We start from the raw sequence: 19654 nt of genomic DNA on the forward strand, positions 1-19654 counted from the left end.
TAGGGTTTCGTCACAATGGGATCTTTAGTATCTACTTCAATAGTATACACAAAATCCTTACAACAACCTGGTTTATATGAAAACACTCTCTTATTTTTATAAATTATGTCTTTAAATAATGAAATCACTCTGTTATCAACAAAACTCAATGAATTCAAAATATCATCTACACATTTATAAAATAAAAGATCCTCATTCTCTGTCATAGACGATACTTTTACCATTTTACTAGCGTTAGTTTTCTACAACGCATTAGTTTTAATATCTAAAACGTTATTTATGAAAGGCTGACATTGAGACGCAATCCCTAGCAGGAATTAACTTTTGAATTACTACGTCATCTATTGTACGTAATTGTGTTAAAAAGTCTAATCCAATTAATACTTTTTCGTTCAATTCATTAATAACCAAAATAGGAATAGTGATTTTATAATTTTGTATTTCAATTTCTATCTGTGTTTTACCCATCACTCTTTTTTTTATGCTTTCCTGTGTAATCAATTAATATCAGATTATCTACCTTTTGTAATCTAGGATTTGAATAATTCTTGGTAATTTCACGCCAAAAAGCATATGATAAAAGGGATACGGTAGCTCCCGTATCAATTAATGCATGAATAGGAATATCATTAACTTTTATAGTAACTTTCGCTGTGCAAAAGGTTTTTAAAAAGACAGTCCTTTTCAGTGGCATCTATATTTACTTCCATATTATCGTCAAATCTCCAAAAACAATTAACAATTGGTAGGTATTGATAAGCGACATTTGTATCTAAAGTTTTTAAATCAGTTTCATAATCAGAAAATTGACTGAAAGTATTTAACGTTGACGTGGATTCAACCCCTTCCACATCAGCACAATCTAATTTAAATTATGTTGACTATAATTTCGGTTAAATTACAGTGTATTCCACAATCTTGAGTACTTTCTTGGCGATTATGCACGGTTACAGCATTCGGATTTCTATGCGTGTAATTACTGCCGTCTGTAAATCGATTTTGTGTGAACAGGCGAGGATTATTGTTCCTATTGAAATTCCGATTACTATTTCTAAAATTCCTGTTTCCATTTCTACGATTAGGTTGCGTCTGATTACCGGTAACATTGTGACTATTTATTCTACTATTAAAACGATATGAGTTAGAAGTATTTTCAGGTTGTACATTTAAGTTGCGAACAGGAGCATACTGTATATGGTTACGACCAGAATTTCCTTGATCTCTATCCTGCCCTCTATTACCATTTTGTATTGCAGATTGACTCTCATAATTTTGAATAAACATAATCAAATGCTTGAAAATGATACACTGCGCAGACATTAATAATTGTTGTAACCTAAAAGGTAATAAAATTCGAATGGACGCAATGATTCGAGATTTTGGAAGACTCGGATTTAACGATCTTAACTCGTTATATGTAGAAACCACAAATTCAGTAACGCTTCTATGTACCTTGGGATTGAATGGTTTCGTTCTCAGTAAAGCATCCCTATTTGCAATCATAAAATCACTCTCATAGTTGGATAATAAGGCATTCTTAAAATCAGAATAGGTATGAAGACTACTCCTAATGGCCTTGAACCATGTTAAACAAGGTGGCAATAGTATATGTGGTAACAACTTTAAAAATTGAGACTCGTCTACGCCCATTAGTTCACACTCGTCCTCAAATTTTTCAAGAAACCCCTTCGCGGGTATATCTTCCGGTACACCACTAAATTTAGTAAGTGCTTTCAGTTCACTAAACCGTAATGATTTACCTGTCTTGGCCTTTAAATACCGGTAGTGATTACGTTTCTGCCTGGATGATTGCCTCGTACTCCTTTTTCCTTCGGTACTATCTTCATTACAGTTTGAAGATTCATTACATTCAAAAGTTGCTCTGGGATGACGTGTAGATTCCCAACCGATGGATGTACGGTGTACAGTATTCGTGTACCCAACATTTCGCACTGCACTCTCGTGAATACACTTTTCTTTAATGAAGTTCACTTCATCCTGCAACTGCTTAATTTGATTGGCATGTTCATTTACCGCTGTTTCTATAATATCTACAGAGTCCTGAACCTCGGTGCATCTCTGTACTATCTTCTCCATATCTGCATCGTAACGTCCAAATTTGGCTGCAATTTGCTGGTTCACCTGATTTAATTGTTCTTGTATTTGATCCCATTTGCCGTCGTTACGTTGCTGCAATTGCTCTAGCTTTTCATCAAAATGTTGTGCTTGTAGATTCATTTTTTGGTCTAACTTCTCAAACTGTTCATCACTTCTCGAGCTTGGTCCTTAATTTGTTGTGATGTCTCTCTTAAGACGTCTATCAGGTTCTCTGGAGAATTTCTTTCAGTCTGGACAGTGTGATTATCAGTCGCTTCACTATCCGTAGCACTCATGATATTTCTGTTTATTATTTTGCCACTTCTCAAAATAGTGAAATTGATGTTGGGCTCAATGTTGATCGTTTTACTATTCTTCTAAACGATACAACTTCTTTTCTCACTCTCGGCGTTTCGGCACCAATTTATAACGGTTCCTTTTAATTACCGAGCCATTAAAATACATCAATTTATCTTTTTGCACACTTAGTTTAATAAACATATAAGAGAAGTGTACATTTTACTTCCGCACTTTTTCAAGATGTCTACATGCTTAACTGAATAATTCTATTTATTATATGTTGTCATGACAACAACATCAGGATTAGATTACCTAAAAAAACATTTGAATATCTTATTATATTAACATTATAACTATATTATTTCTTTTTCTTTCTCTTCTTTTAATAGCCGATTCAGCCTAGTACCTATTTAAAATGCATTATGGCCCAAATTTACAAGTAAAAATATACAACATACTGTTGTACCAACACTGGTAACTAACTGTCCATGTATTGATCATGTGACTGACATTCTTGGCACCAAGGAAGTCAGACTGCAGATATTTTACAAATCCTGAGCGGATATCACAGATGCGTAATACTTAAGAACGAACAAAAGTTTATAATGCAAACAACAGTAGCATTTTTAATATAGTTTTCGGTACGTTGAATTCGAGCATTTATAGATTTTAATAACTAGTTTTAGGTTTTAAGTTTTAAAGCATATCTCATTTTACTCAAAATGATGCTCAAAATGATTTACAATATTTTTGAACCTCTACAAATAATGTGAACCACTATTTTCACCCCCTACTATCACAGACTATTCTTTTTTGTAAAGATAACTGGAGTCATAAACTTAAACTTAACGGAATATAAATAAAATTTAATTTAATTTACGAAACAAAAATATTAAAAGTTTAGGATCTGATTTGATTTGATTTGATTTTGGGTTTAGCATTCTTCAGCAGCGGGGTTATGAGACGTAAACCTACAGCTTACCGTGGAATCCGAATTACATAAACTGCCGCCGGGAATCGAATCCGGGTCACCCACGCCAAAGATGGTGACGCTCTGCTTAGTCACGAGGGAACTTTGCTTTAGAGTCTACATTATTTTTAAAGTTATTTTTCTGATTTACAAACGCCTGAACATCCAACAAAACCTGTATCAATAAATTTATGTGCGTATATCGAACAGTAATAACTTACGCACAGTAATTTAGTGAAAAATAAAATAAAGTTTATATAAAGGTTATTTCCGATCCACAGTGACGATTTCGAGATAAGCCTGTCTCAGGAACTTCCATGATGCCACCACCTACTATTCTTTATTTGGTGATCAAGCATTCTGAGTATCAGGCAGCATCGACGTCTTCACTGGAGAAGGCTGGCATGTACTGTAGACAAGTCCAGTCGCAACTACTCCTATTTACAAACTTTCCACTTACTGGCAATGGCGCGGGCTCTCCGTTGTGTGAATGCCCGCTTGAGGAGATCGAAGGAGCAATAGTTCATCGGTGAGGCATCTGGAGTTTTTACTGGGAAATGGGTGACAGGAATGACATGGAACACTCTTTTCTGCCATTGTTGAAGGAAGAGGACCATTGAATGAGAGGTATGATTCGATGTAGCCTAACCCGATTTGTCTCTCTCCCACAAGACGAGGAATGTTACGGCGATAAATTGATGTCAAAAGGTTAGTACGTTAGCTGGAACTCATCCAATATTTTGATGACATGGTGTGTCTTTAACATCTCACTGTAACAGAAACTAGGAACGGTCATGAATGTTTTGCAAAAATTTTCATATATTCACGATACTTCCTCTGGAAGTCTTGAACACCATGTTCTCCGAAGAAAATTGCGCACGGGTCATTCCATATGAAATCAACACAAAAAAGCACATTTTTTCCCCTCACATTTTCGGATTTTGATGATTTTTGTCACATGAAGATATCATAGCAAGATTGAAAAGTACCAAATTTCAACCTTCTAGGTTGATTAGTTTTCGAAACTTTACGGTTCGAAATTTCCAATTTTGGTCCAAAAATTGCATATATTAGCTTCTTTAATTTGATATATTTCGCCTCCTAACTAACCGCACCGAACTAAGACTTAGGCCATTGCAAAGCCATTGTTCTAAGCTTTTTTCAGACATATAAATCAATGGGGGTGTACTAAAAAGAATTTTCAAATTCAAATTTCTCGAAAAAGGGCAATTTTAAATTTGTGAAAAAAATCTTATATGTAGGTTAGGCCTTTATAAAGATACGGTCAAAATATAATTTTGGGATCGTTATGGGATCGCGAGATTCAAATAATAGAAACGAACCCGGTGAAGTTCTTTCACCAGATAATGCCCAGGCCGTCAAGGAATTCTACCAAATTGCTGACATTTCTAGGATTATGCCACGCATAAAAGACTGTCTTTCAGTAAGACACAGCAGTGGGAAGAAAGTTAAAATTTTTAAACGTCTTTTGTAAAATTTGTGGGAGGTATATCGGTCATTTAATGAGCGGTTTCTTTATATGAGCATACGGTTTTTCAAATTTGCAGTGCTTCACGCAAAAAATGTTGTTAGCTGGAGCTAATGGAACGCACATAGTTTGCGTTTGTATGACACATCGAAACATGAAGTTAATGATAGAAAATGAAAAGTTACAAACTCTCACCAATGGTTCCATTATAAGTTTGATTGCCGGCGGAAGCTCATGTGGTTCAGATTCCACGTTAATCAGTAAGTCCATGTCTCATATAGCCTCGCTGCTGAACTGGACGTTAAAATTAACTCAAAATCAGCTCAATGGTACCATAATAGCTTACAAGGACTGCCTACATCTCATAACGTGTGAACCTATATCTGAGGACTGTTCTATAGGAACTTTCTCTTCTTGTCCTGGAACTGACGTCATCAAAACTCTGCTGGAAGACACCCTACAGGAAAACTTAATCGAAACTCTGACTTTCCGTCAATGGTTGTCTGTTGATAGATGTACACTCATGTCCAAAATGATTGTCGCATATCTATAACTGTCTTCTTGTAAGAATATATTTTGATAATGATTTTGTAGGGTACTTTTAATACTGATACTATGTGTATAATCGGGAAATGTATATTTCTGATAAATTTCTTAGGAAAAGAATCATAAATAAGAAAATTAGAATAAGTAAAACAAAATGTTGCTAAATGGACAAGTAAGTTTTATTTTCGTTTTATTGTTCTTATTTACTGCTTTTTTTGACATGAAAGTTGTCACATACATGTCTTTGCCGATTATACACATACTAACGTTATAAAAAATACCGGGTGAATTCGTTATCAAATTGTATTCCTACAACAACACATTTATAGACACGTAACAATAATTTTGGACATGAGTGTACATTACAAACTCTTCAGAAGCCATCATCAGAATGTATTAAGCTATTTTGTCAAAAATTCAATGATCTTTAACACGACTTCATAGGAAAGCAACAACGTTTATTTTTCAACCATGTTAAAGGAAAAATTTCTGAAAGTGAATTTGTTGTTGTTTTTGACTTCGTGGAAAATTATGGCTTTGTTGTACAAGATGAGGCAAAACAACTACCAGAGCTTTCCAGAAACACATTTCTTCAAAAGACTTTAGCTAAAGGTTACTCTCTGCTTAAAGATGGGCTACAGTTGAGTAGTTTGAATAACTGCCAAATGTTACAGCGCAAGGAAAGTTTAGTGAACACATGCAAATCATGTAACACATTTTTTTCTTTATTCACACAATTTCCTTCGAAATTTGTCTCTCTCGATCCCATAACGATCCCAAAATTATATTTTGACCGTATCTTTATAAAGGCCTAACCTACATAAGATTTTTTTTCACAAATTTAAAATTGCCCTTTTTCGAGAAATTCGAATTCGAATTTTCGAAAATTCTTTTTAGTACATCCCCATTGATTTATATATCTAAAAAAGCTTAAAACAATGGCTTTGCAATGACGTAAGTCTTAGTTCGGTACGTTAATTAGGAGCCGAGATATATCAAATTAAAAAAGCTAATATATGCAATTTTTGGACCAAAATCGGAAATTTCGAACCGTAAAACTTCGAAAACTAATCAACCTAGAAGGCTGAAATTAGGTATTTTTCAATCTTGCTATGATATCTTTATATGACGTAAAAATCATCACAATCTGAAGGGGTCAGTATAAAACGGTGTGTTGAGTTGATATGGAATGACCCGCACGACTTGTTACAGACATCGAGGTACACATATACTTCGTCTAAGATGATAACATATTTCTACCTGTTGCCCACTATATGATGCTCGCAGAGATGTTGAAAATTACTGTGACGATCTGCAATATGTTTTGGAAGAGATTTCTGAATAAGTCTCTTTTGACGCCTCCTTAATCTCCGATCAAAATGAACTGTTTGGGAATGTTTAAACAGTTTGCCATATTTCTCCGTATCTGGCTTCATCTCTGAGACGAGAGTCTGCACTGGATGGTAACCAGTGTACGGCTCGTACAGAACGGAATATATTGACTTGTTTATGCCCTAAGTAATCCCCCCATACCTCGCCTTTCGTACTCCTTTTAATATACATGTCATGTTATTCTATGCCGAAGTAACCTTTTCCAATCCCAATTGTAATTAATTTCGATCTAGAAAGAGGTCACTATCTTATACTAAAAATTAGGAATCCTTCACTGTTTGCTTCAATTACAAACAGTAGGTTAACATGTCAGGTGTTTTAACAATTATCTCATTTACTTCAAACTCTGATTCCTACATAATCCTCACACTTTCAAGCTGCATTTACTCCTGCTCTCACCTGGAGTCTTATTTGAGAAAAATAAAAATAGGAGTTAAAAAAATCAAGGAAATATAAAGAAATGGGTTCACCGGTGAAGAGCACCGAAAATATACCTTGTCTTACCTATTACTGATATTGCTCGTTGAGTGTTGGTGCGGCTCACTGTGAAATGGTGTGGCAGGATCAAGTGGTGTTCCTTTGTTTGTGAAGGGCAAATTGAAAATCATGTTTGTAATTTTATTCATATTGGGCCAGTGCTCAATGTCAGGGGCGTCATTTAGGGAGAGCAGGAGGGGGCAACTGCTATCCCCCCAAGTTTGAGAAATACATATACTTTAATCGATTGTCTACTAACATACTAGTACAAAACGTGAAAGTCTTATGTCGGTGGTGCCCTTGCCCCCCCTCCCCCAAGCGAAATCTGAAATGACGCCCCTGCTCGATGTACTTTTTGATCACAATTTCTCACCTCTTATTTACTTTCTACCACAGTCTCCCAATCAATTACATTGTCCTATCCAACTTGAACTAATATTTGAGTCCGTAACCAGGGGAGGCTTTAGGATCTTAATTTTGGACAGGCCCGCTCCCTCCCTTATGGATACATATACACATTGATTGATTGATTGATGACAGTAGGAAATAACTTTTACAGTAGTGGTTAATGCTATTTGTTAAATAATTATTTACCATTAATATAAATAGTAACTTTATAGTATCTTTTAGCGTATATATATTTCAAAAATTTTTGGTACGCTCGTACCTACTCGGCCCATCCGCTAAATCCGCCACTGTCCGTAATTTCTACTTTGTACACTTCTAGTCACAAAATGTTATGATTTGTAAATAAAGGGATAGAAAGCTTAACCTGCCATTTCACAGCAAGAACCACCACTTCATGAACGACAGGAACATTACATAAAATAAGATGTATCTTCACTGCTCTTCCTTAGTGAATGCATTTCTTTATATTTCCTTGGTGTTTTCATTCTCTTATGTAAATCTTTATCCCCATTGGAGAGCCGAAAGCTTGAAAGTTCAAGATTATGCAGGAATCAAGTTTGAAATGAGATAATTATTTTAATTAGTTTAAACAACAGCGAGACTTTGTACATATTTGAGCATTATGACCGTCCGGTTCGGCCATACAACTCACTTATTGGGCAATCTGTATATTTTCGCCTATTTTAAATCATCATGCAAAATTAATATTTTATTGAAGTGAAAAAAGTTATTTTCTTTCTTCACTCTGAACGCTTTATAACAGGAGATAAGTTACTTTTCTCCTTTTGCACACAGGTGTTCTCCAGACAGGTTGGCGCCAAGAATAATACAAAGGAACCACGCTTTATTGAACTGAATGTTTATCTAAGTAACAGAGTGCTTCAGAACAGCAGACAGTTTTTTTCTTTTCTTGATTGACGTTACCCACTCGTGATTTTAGCTACTAATACTATTTTGTGTACACTTTTCATATAAACGATTATCAATGCCTAGAAACCTTTTCAAATACGAAATTGTTACATTGACAGACCAGGTGCAAAGCGTTTTACACTGACGCTTTATTATCTACACTACGATGAGAAATACGCTTGCAGTCTGTGAATTGCCAATCTGTATTCTTTTCTATTGAACTGTTTTATATTGGACTAACATATGAGATATCCATTAGTTATAGACTGAATTTCTGAAGTTGGTCTGCAACACTTACTTAACCTCTACAGCGAATTTCATGTTCCTACGGAACAAAAGACGTGTTGCCAGGACTACTCAATATAATATAATTATATTTGCACTGATTATGAATATAAAATTTGTGAATTTTTCCATAGTAAATCCAAAAAGACGCTGCCAACCAAAGGCATTCTGTCGGGATCTTTCCGAACGTTGGAAGAAGCAAGGAGTTTGCGCTTGGAATTCACGAACGAAGGCACATGAAAGCATCCTTGGAACGGACTTATTCATATTCTACTTCACAAATGCCTTGATTAAGTATTACATCAATTTGTAGCATGAGGCTACAACCGCAAATAAATAAATAAATAAATAAAGTAAGTAAGTAAGTAAGTAAGTAAGTAAGTAAGTAAGTAAGTATGTATGTATGTATGTATGTATGTATGTATGTATGTATGTATGTATGTATGTATGTATGTATGTATGTATGTATGTATGTATGTATGTATGTATGTATGTATGTATGTATGTATGTATGTATGTATGTATGTATGTATGTATGTATGTATGTATGTATGTATGTATGTATGTATGTATGTATGTATGTATGTATGTATGTATGTATGTATGTATGTATGTATGTATGTATGTATGTATGTATGTATGTATGTATGTATGTATGTATGTATGTATGTATGTATGTATGTATGTATGTATGTATGTATGTATGTATGTATGTATGTATGTATGTATGTATGTATGTATGTATGTATGTATGTATGTATGTATGTATGTATGTATGTATGTATGTATGTATGTATGTATGTATGTATGTATGTATGTATGTATGTATGTATGTATGTATGTATGTATGTATGTATGTATGTATGTATGTATGTATGTATGTATGTATGTATGTATGTATGTATGTATGTATGTATGTATGTATGTATGTATGTATGTATGTATGTATGTATGTATGTATGTATGTATGTATGTATGTATGTATGTATGTATGTATGTATGTATGTATGTATGTATGTATGTATGTATGTATGTATGTATGTATGTATGTATGTATGTATGTATGTATGTATGTATGTATGTATGTATGTATGTATGTATGTATGTATGTATGTATGTATGTATGTATGTATGTATGTATGTATGTATGTATGTATGTATGTATGTATGTATGTATGTATGTATGTATGTATGTATGTATGTATGTATGTATGTATGTATGTATGTATGTATGTATGTATGTATGTATGTATGTATGTATGTATGTATGTATGTATGTATGTATGTATGTATGTATGTATGTATGTATGTATGTATGTATGTATGTATGTATGTATGTATGTATGTATGTATGTATGTATGTATGTATGTATGTATGTATGTATGTATGTATGTATGTATGTATGTATGTATGTATGTATGTATGTATGTATGTATGTATGTATGTATGTATGTATGTATGTATGTATGTATGTATGTATGTATGTATGTATGTATGTATGTATGTATGTATGTATGTATGTATGTATGTATGTATGTATGTATGTATGTATGTATGTATGTATGTATGTATGTATGTATGTATGTATGTATGTATGTATGTATGTATGTATGTATGTATGTATGTATGTATGTATGTATGTATGTATGTATGTATGTATGTATGTATGTATGTATGTATGTATGTATGTATGTATGTATGTATGTATGTATGTATGTATGTATGTATGTATGTATGTATGTATGTATGTATGTATGTATGTATGTATGTATGTATGTATGTATGTATGTATGTATGTATGTATGTATGTATGTATGTATGTATGTATGTATGTATGTATGTATGTATGTATGTATGTATGTATGTATGTATGTATGTATGTATGTATGTATGTATGTATGTATGTATGTATGTATGTATGTATGTATGTATGTATGTATGTATGTATGTATGTATGTATGTATGTATGTATGTATGTATGTATGTATGTATGTATGTATGTATGTATGTATGTATGTATGTATGTATGTATGTATGTATGTATGTATGTATGTATGTATGTATGTATGTATGTATGTATGTATGTATGTATGTATGTATGTATGTATGTATGTATGTATGTATGTATGTATGTATGTATGTATGTATGTATGTATGTATGTATGTATGTATGTATGTATGTATGTATGTATGTATGTATGTATGTATGTATGTATGTATGTATGTATGTATGTATGTATGTATGTATGTATGTATGTATGTATGTATGTATGTATGTATGTATGTATGTATGTATGTATGTATGTATGTATGTATGTATGTATGTATGTATGTACAATACATACATACATACATACATACATACATACATACATACATACATTCATTTTATAAATAGGAATTAGTTTAAGGTATTTTTTCTTTTTTATTTGTGTGTGTGCGAATACTTATTGAACTATAAGCTTGTCAGTCGTATATATGCATACGTGTGTTCAACGGTAAAATATAGTCAAACCTTATTTCCGAACCTCTGAGGCTACCCATGTCATATCACTTATTTTCTATTGTTATGAATTTGTGTTTGAACAGCACGTGCATTCTGAACCAGATTATCAACTGCTTCCTTAGGGACTATTCCATGAGCCAGTACCCAAAGGAGACGGTGGGTAGGAGTTTATACGAGGTCGCACATTAAACTTCCACTGAATTTTATAATCATGATTTACTGTATTAAATTTCACTGGAACAGAACTGCAAGAGCTAAAAGGTTGAACGATCTGGTATGGAACGGTCTAAAAGTTTAATACCGTAGATTAATGATTTACCAAAAAAATAAATAAATAAAGTTTATGTCCACGATTATTTTTCAAGGCTAAGGGAGATAGTGATAATAATAAACGAAATGATACCATGACGAAAGTGAGAGGGCAAGAAAACCCACACACATAGTTTGTCACCACAAAGCTCACTTGGCACGAGCCACGATCGAACTAGGGTCCCCACGCACGAGAGGTGAGTGCTCTACCACTGAACCACTGTCCTCAAAAATGATTTACGGTTTTTAATAGTTCAGCTAAATTTACGAAAATGAATAATACTTGAATTAATAATCGTAGACATTCTGGTATACATTTGAAAATTCGAAACATGAATATTAATGAAGGTAATACAGTTATTAAGGTAATATATTAAATAACGGTAATGAGAAAACAACAACTGACGTATAATCTAGATGGAGGGAAGGCTTTGTTGTAAAAGTAAACAGCAAAAGCTGGGAAATTTAAGTGAATGAACATACTACTTTCAACATACTTTTAATATTAAGATGATTATTTCCTACGTACTCTTACCACTTTCATTACTTACGTTTCGGATCTGGCGAATCTCTATCCAAAACGGCATACCGGGGAATTTCTATTCCTTCACGTTCCAAAATGGCGTATACTTTTCTTCTGTCCTGTATTGAAGAAGTAATTACATACAATAGTGTTTTTAAAATACCAAGTAAATAAACCACAAACATTAATTCTTTAAAAAATTACTTTTATGCCTCAGTGAAAATTTATTATTATTATTATTATTATTATTATTATTATTATTATTTACTAACAAAATTTACAATCTGATGAGTATAAGTGAAACCCTGGAAGACAGAAACTAAAGCAGGAGTTTCCCATTTTCTTTCGTTATCACAAAACACCTATATGAGTTCTAGACGCGAGTTTATTTAATGAAAAATAAAAGTAATGAAAAAGGAAAACTACAAATAAAAGCACATAAATAAAATAAAACACAATTACCAAAAGTAACAAATATTATATATATATATATAATGCACTGCAGCATTCAATAGCTCACCGCAGGGTAAAAAAAAAATGAAATCTTTAAGTTTTACGTCCCACGAGGGTAAAAAAGAGAAGTGAGAAGAAAAAAAGGAGAATAATAGTGAAAAATGGTTACAAAGAATAAGGGTGCGCCAGAATAAAAGCTTTTTTTCTTTCAAGAAAAAGAAGAAGTACACGGCTAGGAACCTAATATTAGTGCCAAGCTGTTTGAATAACAGTCCGCCTATGTCAATAAGTGATACAGAGAAAAAACAATTAGTTGCTTGACCGTTTTACAATCCCTATATGACTACAGAGTTCAAAAACAATAATTATAATTTTTTATTGTTTTTCCAACTTCGATGGAAGCTTTTTTGTTTAATAACATGCGCTGATTCTTTCGATTGTAGGGGGGTCAATCCAAATGAAATCGACCAATGATGGTTGCTGACAAAATTTAGTTTTTGATTAATTTTTTACCTAAGTTTGTACCATATTCTGGGAGTTGAAAACGAGTATTCATTTATGTTTTAGCCGCGCAGGTTTTGTCGTAGCGGCCATTTTGTATAGGGGTCTGAGCGTATTTTGAACTTTTCAGAGGATTGCGTTAAACGCTGTAACCTTTTAGTTTTAAAGATAATGAGTTCAAACCAGAACCATATGAAAATAATGGAATGGACAACATTCTATGTTCTGTGAACATTGAGACGTACTTTAGAACGTCGGGGAAAAAGCTCTGAACATTAATGTTAGAAACCTAAAAATGTCCGTTTTGGAATGTACATTTTAAAACGAAATAAATGAGACTCGCCTTCAATTTTTTGTCTACATAGAGACTAGATAATAGACAACGTCCAAAACAAGTTTCAGATTTGAGAACCATTACTTTATTTTTTGGAAATTTTTAAACATTGTGAATTTTCGGAAAACCAGTATTTTCGGAGGGACGCAAGTGAAAAATCTGAAATTTGCACAAAATACACGATAGTTTTGCAGTAACAAGTGGGTAAAATTGCATCACTGAGACTTGATTGGGTTCTTTACTGGGACTTAATATCATGAAGTGCCATGAGGCGTGGATGTAAACTTTGTAGCAAAAGTCAAAATAACACGACAAATTGATAATAATGTAAAATTGGTAAAATACGCACAATTTAAGAAACATATCTTGTGGGGAAAAAAAACGAAACGCGTGTTATTTTTTTTTTCTGCTTATAGCGCTGCTGTTAAGAAATCAGTGAGGTAAACAGTTGACTAATTTCTGTACAGGGTTTGGCACTGATATTGAAAGTACGACCTATAAGAGTTGTGAACTCTGTGGGTGTGAGTTTCCGGAGAACCTTAGTGATTGGCACCCACACCCTGTCATTCGTAGGTAGTTTAAAAGAGGTTCTTAGACCATGGAAATGAAAAAAATGAACAAAAAAATCGTCCTGACTGATGTCTTCAATTCTCCCAATCCGCCATTTCTCGTCGTAAATACAGACTACGGTATCATTAGGTGCGAATGACAACATGCTATGTTCTGGAAGTATTGAAGCAACGCAATCAGTAAATTTATCTGGTTGTGACAATTCACAACATCTGATTTGTGTTTGCGTCAGAGGTACAAATCTATGATATGATCTGGTATTGATAGTTCTTTTACAAGTAGCAAATCTCGAATTTCTTGCTGTTTGATTGCACTTTTTCTAATGAAACATAGATAAATTGTATGCCTGAGATACTATCAACACAAAACCTGAACATCTGTTCAGTTGTTAAAATTTCGAATTTCACATCATTGCAACAACTTATAACTCAGAAGCTACTCACGTCTCAGTGATGCAATTTTACCCACGTGTTACTGCACAACTATAGTCTAGTTTGTGCAAATTTGGGATTTTTCACTTACGTCCTACCAGAGGTATTTGATGGTGAAAATATACGATTTTCGAAAATTCGTAATGTTTAAAAGTTTCCAAAAAATAAAGTAATGGGTCTCAAATCTGAAACTTGATTGGGACGTTGTCTATTATCTAGTTTCTATGTACACAAAAAATTGAAGGTTAGTCTCATTTATTTCGTTTGAAAATATACATTCCAAAACGGACATTTTTAGCTTTCCAACATCAATGTTCAGAGCTTTTTCCCCGACGTTCTAAAGTATGTCCCAATGTCCACAGAATACAGAATGTTGTCCATTCCATTATCTTTCATATGGTTTTGGTTTGAACTCATTATCTTTAAAACCTAAAAAGTTACCGCGTTTAACGGAATCCTCTGAAAAGTGCAAAATACGCACACGCGCCTATACGAAATGGCCGCTACAAACAAACCTGCGCGGCTAAAAAATAAATGATTACCCGTTTACAAATCCCTGAATGTGGTACAATCTTACGTAAAAAAAAAAAAAAAAAAAAAAAAAAAAAAAAAAAAAAAAAAAAATTTAAAAATAAATAAATTTTGTCAGCAACCTTTGACCTGGAAATTGGTCCATTTCATTTGGATTGCCCCAGGGGTTTGTGTTACATTATATTACTCTAACTTGTGAATTTACGTTGATGAAACAAAAACAATTTTATTCAGAAAAGAAAACTTATCTTGTGTCCAATACATATTTAATGAAATTTGTATGCAAAATAATCCAAATCTACCTAAACTGTTGACATCGAAATTAATATATCATCCTAAGAAGAAATACAACCCAGGCTTAATTTTTTGGAACTCTGTTACCTATGTACTATATGCAAATAATAATGATGACAACAATAATAAACTATGAGAGTTGCTTTCTTTACAAATTACAATGTTCTTATTACAATGGAAAATTTAAAAAGAAATCAAAATTTGACACCCTATAACTTTGTTTCAACAATGTTTAAAAATCTGAAATTTTGACAGATAAACCCCCATTATGTATTATACTGCTGTAGATATATCATGTTTGAGATTTAGCTACAATTCAAGTTACAGGACTTAGAAAATCACAAAAATGTATTATGCTTATCAACTGTAAATTATATGGTCTCAACTAACATATCGTACTCCATTTCAACGTACCTGTGTTACATGAACTAGCTGACATGATGTAAATGTTAAGTGATTAATTTGAAATTATCAACAAATAGAATATTGTTCCAATTAAGGAACTTCCACTGTATAAACAAGTCAGGCCTATTTAGTTGCCACTTTATACCCTAGTTTGTGTGGACACAATTCATAAAAACACATTTTGGTTCTAATAAAATTGCTATATTGTTTACAACTTATTTTTCACCCTCGGATTCTGTTTGTGGTTCTACTGTGATGTGTATTTATTAAGTTTTCATATTTCTTCGCTTAATTTGAGAGTCAGCGTATACTTCCGTCCTATCTGTAGATGTCGTAAGCTATAAGGCACTTAGTTTTCTTAGAGCATGTTCATAGTCCGTTTGATCTTTCTCATTTGTCGTAAAAGCAGTCCTTGGTCCTGCGGGATAAAATGTTACATGCACATCTTTATGTTTGTCACTAACGTCATTCAGCTCTGCCAATTACCAAGTGTTGTTATCGTGTTTAAATACAGGTACTGCACTCTCACTATGAGTTTGGTATCTTTTCTGTAGTTGTATCTTTGTAGATAGATCTAGCCAACATTGTGTAATATTATTAATACGCAAACACTAACAACTGACAATCTTACCCACTGCGCCATTGTTGAAATATGAAAGGAATCATTTATACGGCTAAAACTTACTCAGCATTCACTTAGTAATTTAGAAATAAACAAGCCGTTATTTTATTAACATTTGTCACAACATTAAAATGCTACCATAGTTAAAATATTAGATATTGACAAATTAGTTTTCAACAACAAACTCATTTTAAACTTAACAACAACAATTGACAATTAAATTATGGCCACAATCCTGACACGTTCTTGTCATTCTTCCATCTTGCTGTTCTCAGCTAATAAAACTTTTTCCCCATTTTCGAAACATTGTAACTTGTAAAGGAAGCAATTCTCAGTGTTTATTATTATTATTATTATTATTATTATTATTATTATTATTATTATTATTATTATTATTATTATTATAGTATATTTAGATAGCTACTCAGCCCCAAACAATTACGCCTGAGATTATATACCTTCTTACGATGATATGCCTTCAATCATTGCAAATTTGTCTCTTTCGATGTCAATTGTCTAGGTAAAGGATCTTTCCTAGTAAGATACTGAAATCGGCCCTTGATCCAAATTGGGCCGCTATTAACCCAAAAGGTTACCCTTGACCTAAAACTACCTCAAAAAACTTTTGACCCCCTCCTTCCTCCCCTTACCGAATTATCGTATCATACATGCTCAAAATTAAATATTTTTTTTTAAAATTTTGGTGGGGGTGGTCGGAAAATTTTGAAGTTTCACAGATTGTAGATACTATATAGATGTAAATGTGCATTTTTTTCAAAACCATCGATGCGTTTTTTTTTTGTGTGTGTGTGTGTGTGTTGAAAATTAAAAAAAAAAATTGTAGAAAAAAATTTGGGGGGCACGTCACTGATTTTTTGGATAAAAAATTTGTTATAAATTTTTTTCGGAGACTGAAAGTGATGGCAACATTGTCAAAAAGAAATAAAACTGAAAACAAACGTGTTTTTCGCACAGTTTTCCCACCATTTTAAGACCCTCAAGGTGAGTGCATCTTTAAACAATTCTTTGCCAAAGTTTACAATTTTTATTTCTCTTGCGTCCCTTCCGCTTTTATCGTTCTTCGGCTGCTTCGATTGTGTCCATTTCGAAATAGGAACACCAAATATATCTCCATAACAGCGCTTCCACTTCAACCGACTCTTGCACAACAAAGTTACACAGCTCGCGGTAGAGTGCCACTGTGTGCGGCCAGTGAAGCAAGCATTGATAGGTACGAGGAACTGACGCGAGGTGTGTGTAACTTCGTTGTGCAAGAGTCGGCTGCAGTGGAAGCACTGTTACGGAGATGGTAGCACTGTTTGGTGGTTTTATTCCGAAATGGACACAATCAAAGCAGCCGAACAACAACAGAATCGGAAGAGACGCAAGAGAAAGAAAAATTGTGAACTCTGAACAAAGGACTGTTTGAAGGGACTCTCACCTTGAGGGCCCTAAAATGGTGGGAAAACTGTGCGAAAGACTTTGTTTTCAGTTTTATTATTTTTGACAATGTTGCCATCACTTTCAGGCCCCGAAAAAAATATATGTTGTACCTAAGGGTATAACAAATTTTTTAAACCCAAAAATCAGCGACGTGTCCCCCAAAAAAATTTCTTCTCCAATTTTTTGAAATTTTCAACACGCAGAAAATAAAGAAAATACGCATCGATGGTTTTGAAAAAAATTGCACATTTACATCTAGATAGTATCTACAATCTGTGAAACTTTCAAAATTTTTCGACCACCCCCACCAAAATTAAAAAATATTCAATTATGAGTATGTATGACACGATAATTCGATAAGGGGAGGGAGTCAAAAATTTTTTTGAGGTAGTTTTAAGTCAAGGGTAACAAGGGCCGATTTCACTATCTTACTAGGAAAGGAAGGCCCTTTGAACTATTTTAAATACAAATTTTATTAAGTATGTACTGGACACAAGGAAGGCTGTTCTTTCCTAAATAAAATGTTTTTGTTCATCTACTTAGGGATCACCAGTATAAATTAACACAAACTCCCAAAATTGCAAGAATAAGTACGTATTGTCAAACAAAAATAGTTACCGTCGAAGTTGGGAAAACAACAAAAAAAAAAATTGTATTATTACGTTTGCACTCTGTAATCATGTAGAATCCATAAACAAAAAATCACTGGATTACAAACTGGTCAAGTAACCCTCATTGGATCACTTCATATGGACTGACTCATAAGTTTCATTGATGCTGGTCTAAAAATACTCAATACATACTTTTCTTTCCAACACATTCAATCCAATTCGGCAACAGGTTAATATATGAAAAAAAATTTTCTTACACATGTGAAGTTCTCAGTTACTTTTTTTTTTTTTTTTTTTGTTACTATACGATGCCTTAAGAATCCAGATTAAATACATCCATACCTGTATATCATACTGCATGTGAAGATTATTGATGATAAACGGATTTCGAAGATTGGAGTACTGTATAGCTTTATCCAACGGGAAGCCTTTTGAGTGAAACGATATAAGACAATCACATACTGGCCATTCTTCGACTGGTTCCTACAGAGGAAAATAAAATCATAAATGTAACAAATGAAATATAAACACTTTCTATAATTATTATTAATTTTATATATAATCTTAAATAATTCCACGAAATACCTATATTATATTATAGTAAAATTAGATTCACTGAATAGTAATCCTTCCAATAAAACTAACAAAAAGAAACTACTGAAAATAATGTAAAAGACTATCTCAAAAATACTATTTCTTGGGATATTTTACGACAAGAATACAGCTTTATATTTCACAGGTTATCGCCAGATAACATGACAACTATTTACATAACGGAATTCAGACGATTTTAAATCACAAACCTGCAAACAAAGATTTCAATGTTAAGTTATGCCGAGGTCTACATCCGCTACATTATTATTATTTTAATATTCCACGAATGCATTAAGTCATTACTTTCTTACTCAATCTTACAAAAGAAACAGCTACATTGTATCAACAACAATCGCAATTTTCATCGATGGACTATAACCGCTACCAGGTTATAGAAGTATTTTTTGTGGACGCTCTGTATATTTCGTAAAGACAGTGATTATTATTTTCGATTTATACTTTATTCTGCAATGCACATAAGTTCTTTCTTCGGTGGGAATTGCTTCTTTCCCACACAATTGGACAAAGAAGTCTTTCATCGTTTTCTCATATATATATTTAAAACATTGCTTTTAGTGAGAACATTTCAGTTAGTGACGAACCATTCCAGTGTTTCTCCCTGACTTATTATATGCACAGTATATATTCTATAG

At 33.1% G+C, this 19654-nt stretch overlaps 1 protein-coding gene across 21 annotated transcripts in view; it reads right to left on the reverse strand.

The window, feature by feature from the left end:
• Positions 1-19654, reverse strand: part of l(1)G0196 (inositol hexakisphosphate and diphosphoinositol-pentakisphosphate kinase) — a 331048-nt gene that overhangs the window by 238769 nt on the left and 72625 nt on the right. For all 21 annotated transcript variants that reach the window (XM_081736359.1, XM_081736372.1, XM_081736379.1 and 18 more), the window contains 2 exons: positions 18750-18890; positions 12241-12331 (listed from right to left, as the gene is read on the reverse strand). In XM_081736359.1, coding sequence (XP_081592485.1) covers positions 12241-12331; positions 18750-18890 — 232 coding nt within the window. The remainder of the gene's footprint in view (positions 1-12240; positions 12332-18749; positions 18891-19654) is intronic.

The sequence above is a fragment of the Thermobia domestica genome, chromosome 13, assembly GCF_964235325.1.
Source record: "Thermobia domestica chromosome 13, izTheDome1.hap1.1, whole genome shotgun sequence".
NCBI classification, from domain to species: Eukaryota; Metazoa; Arthropoda; class Insecta; order Zygentoma; family Lepismatidae; genus Thermobia; species Thermobia domestica.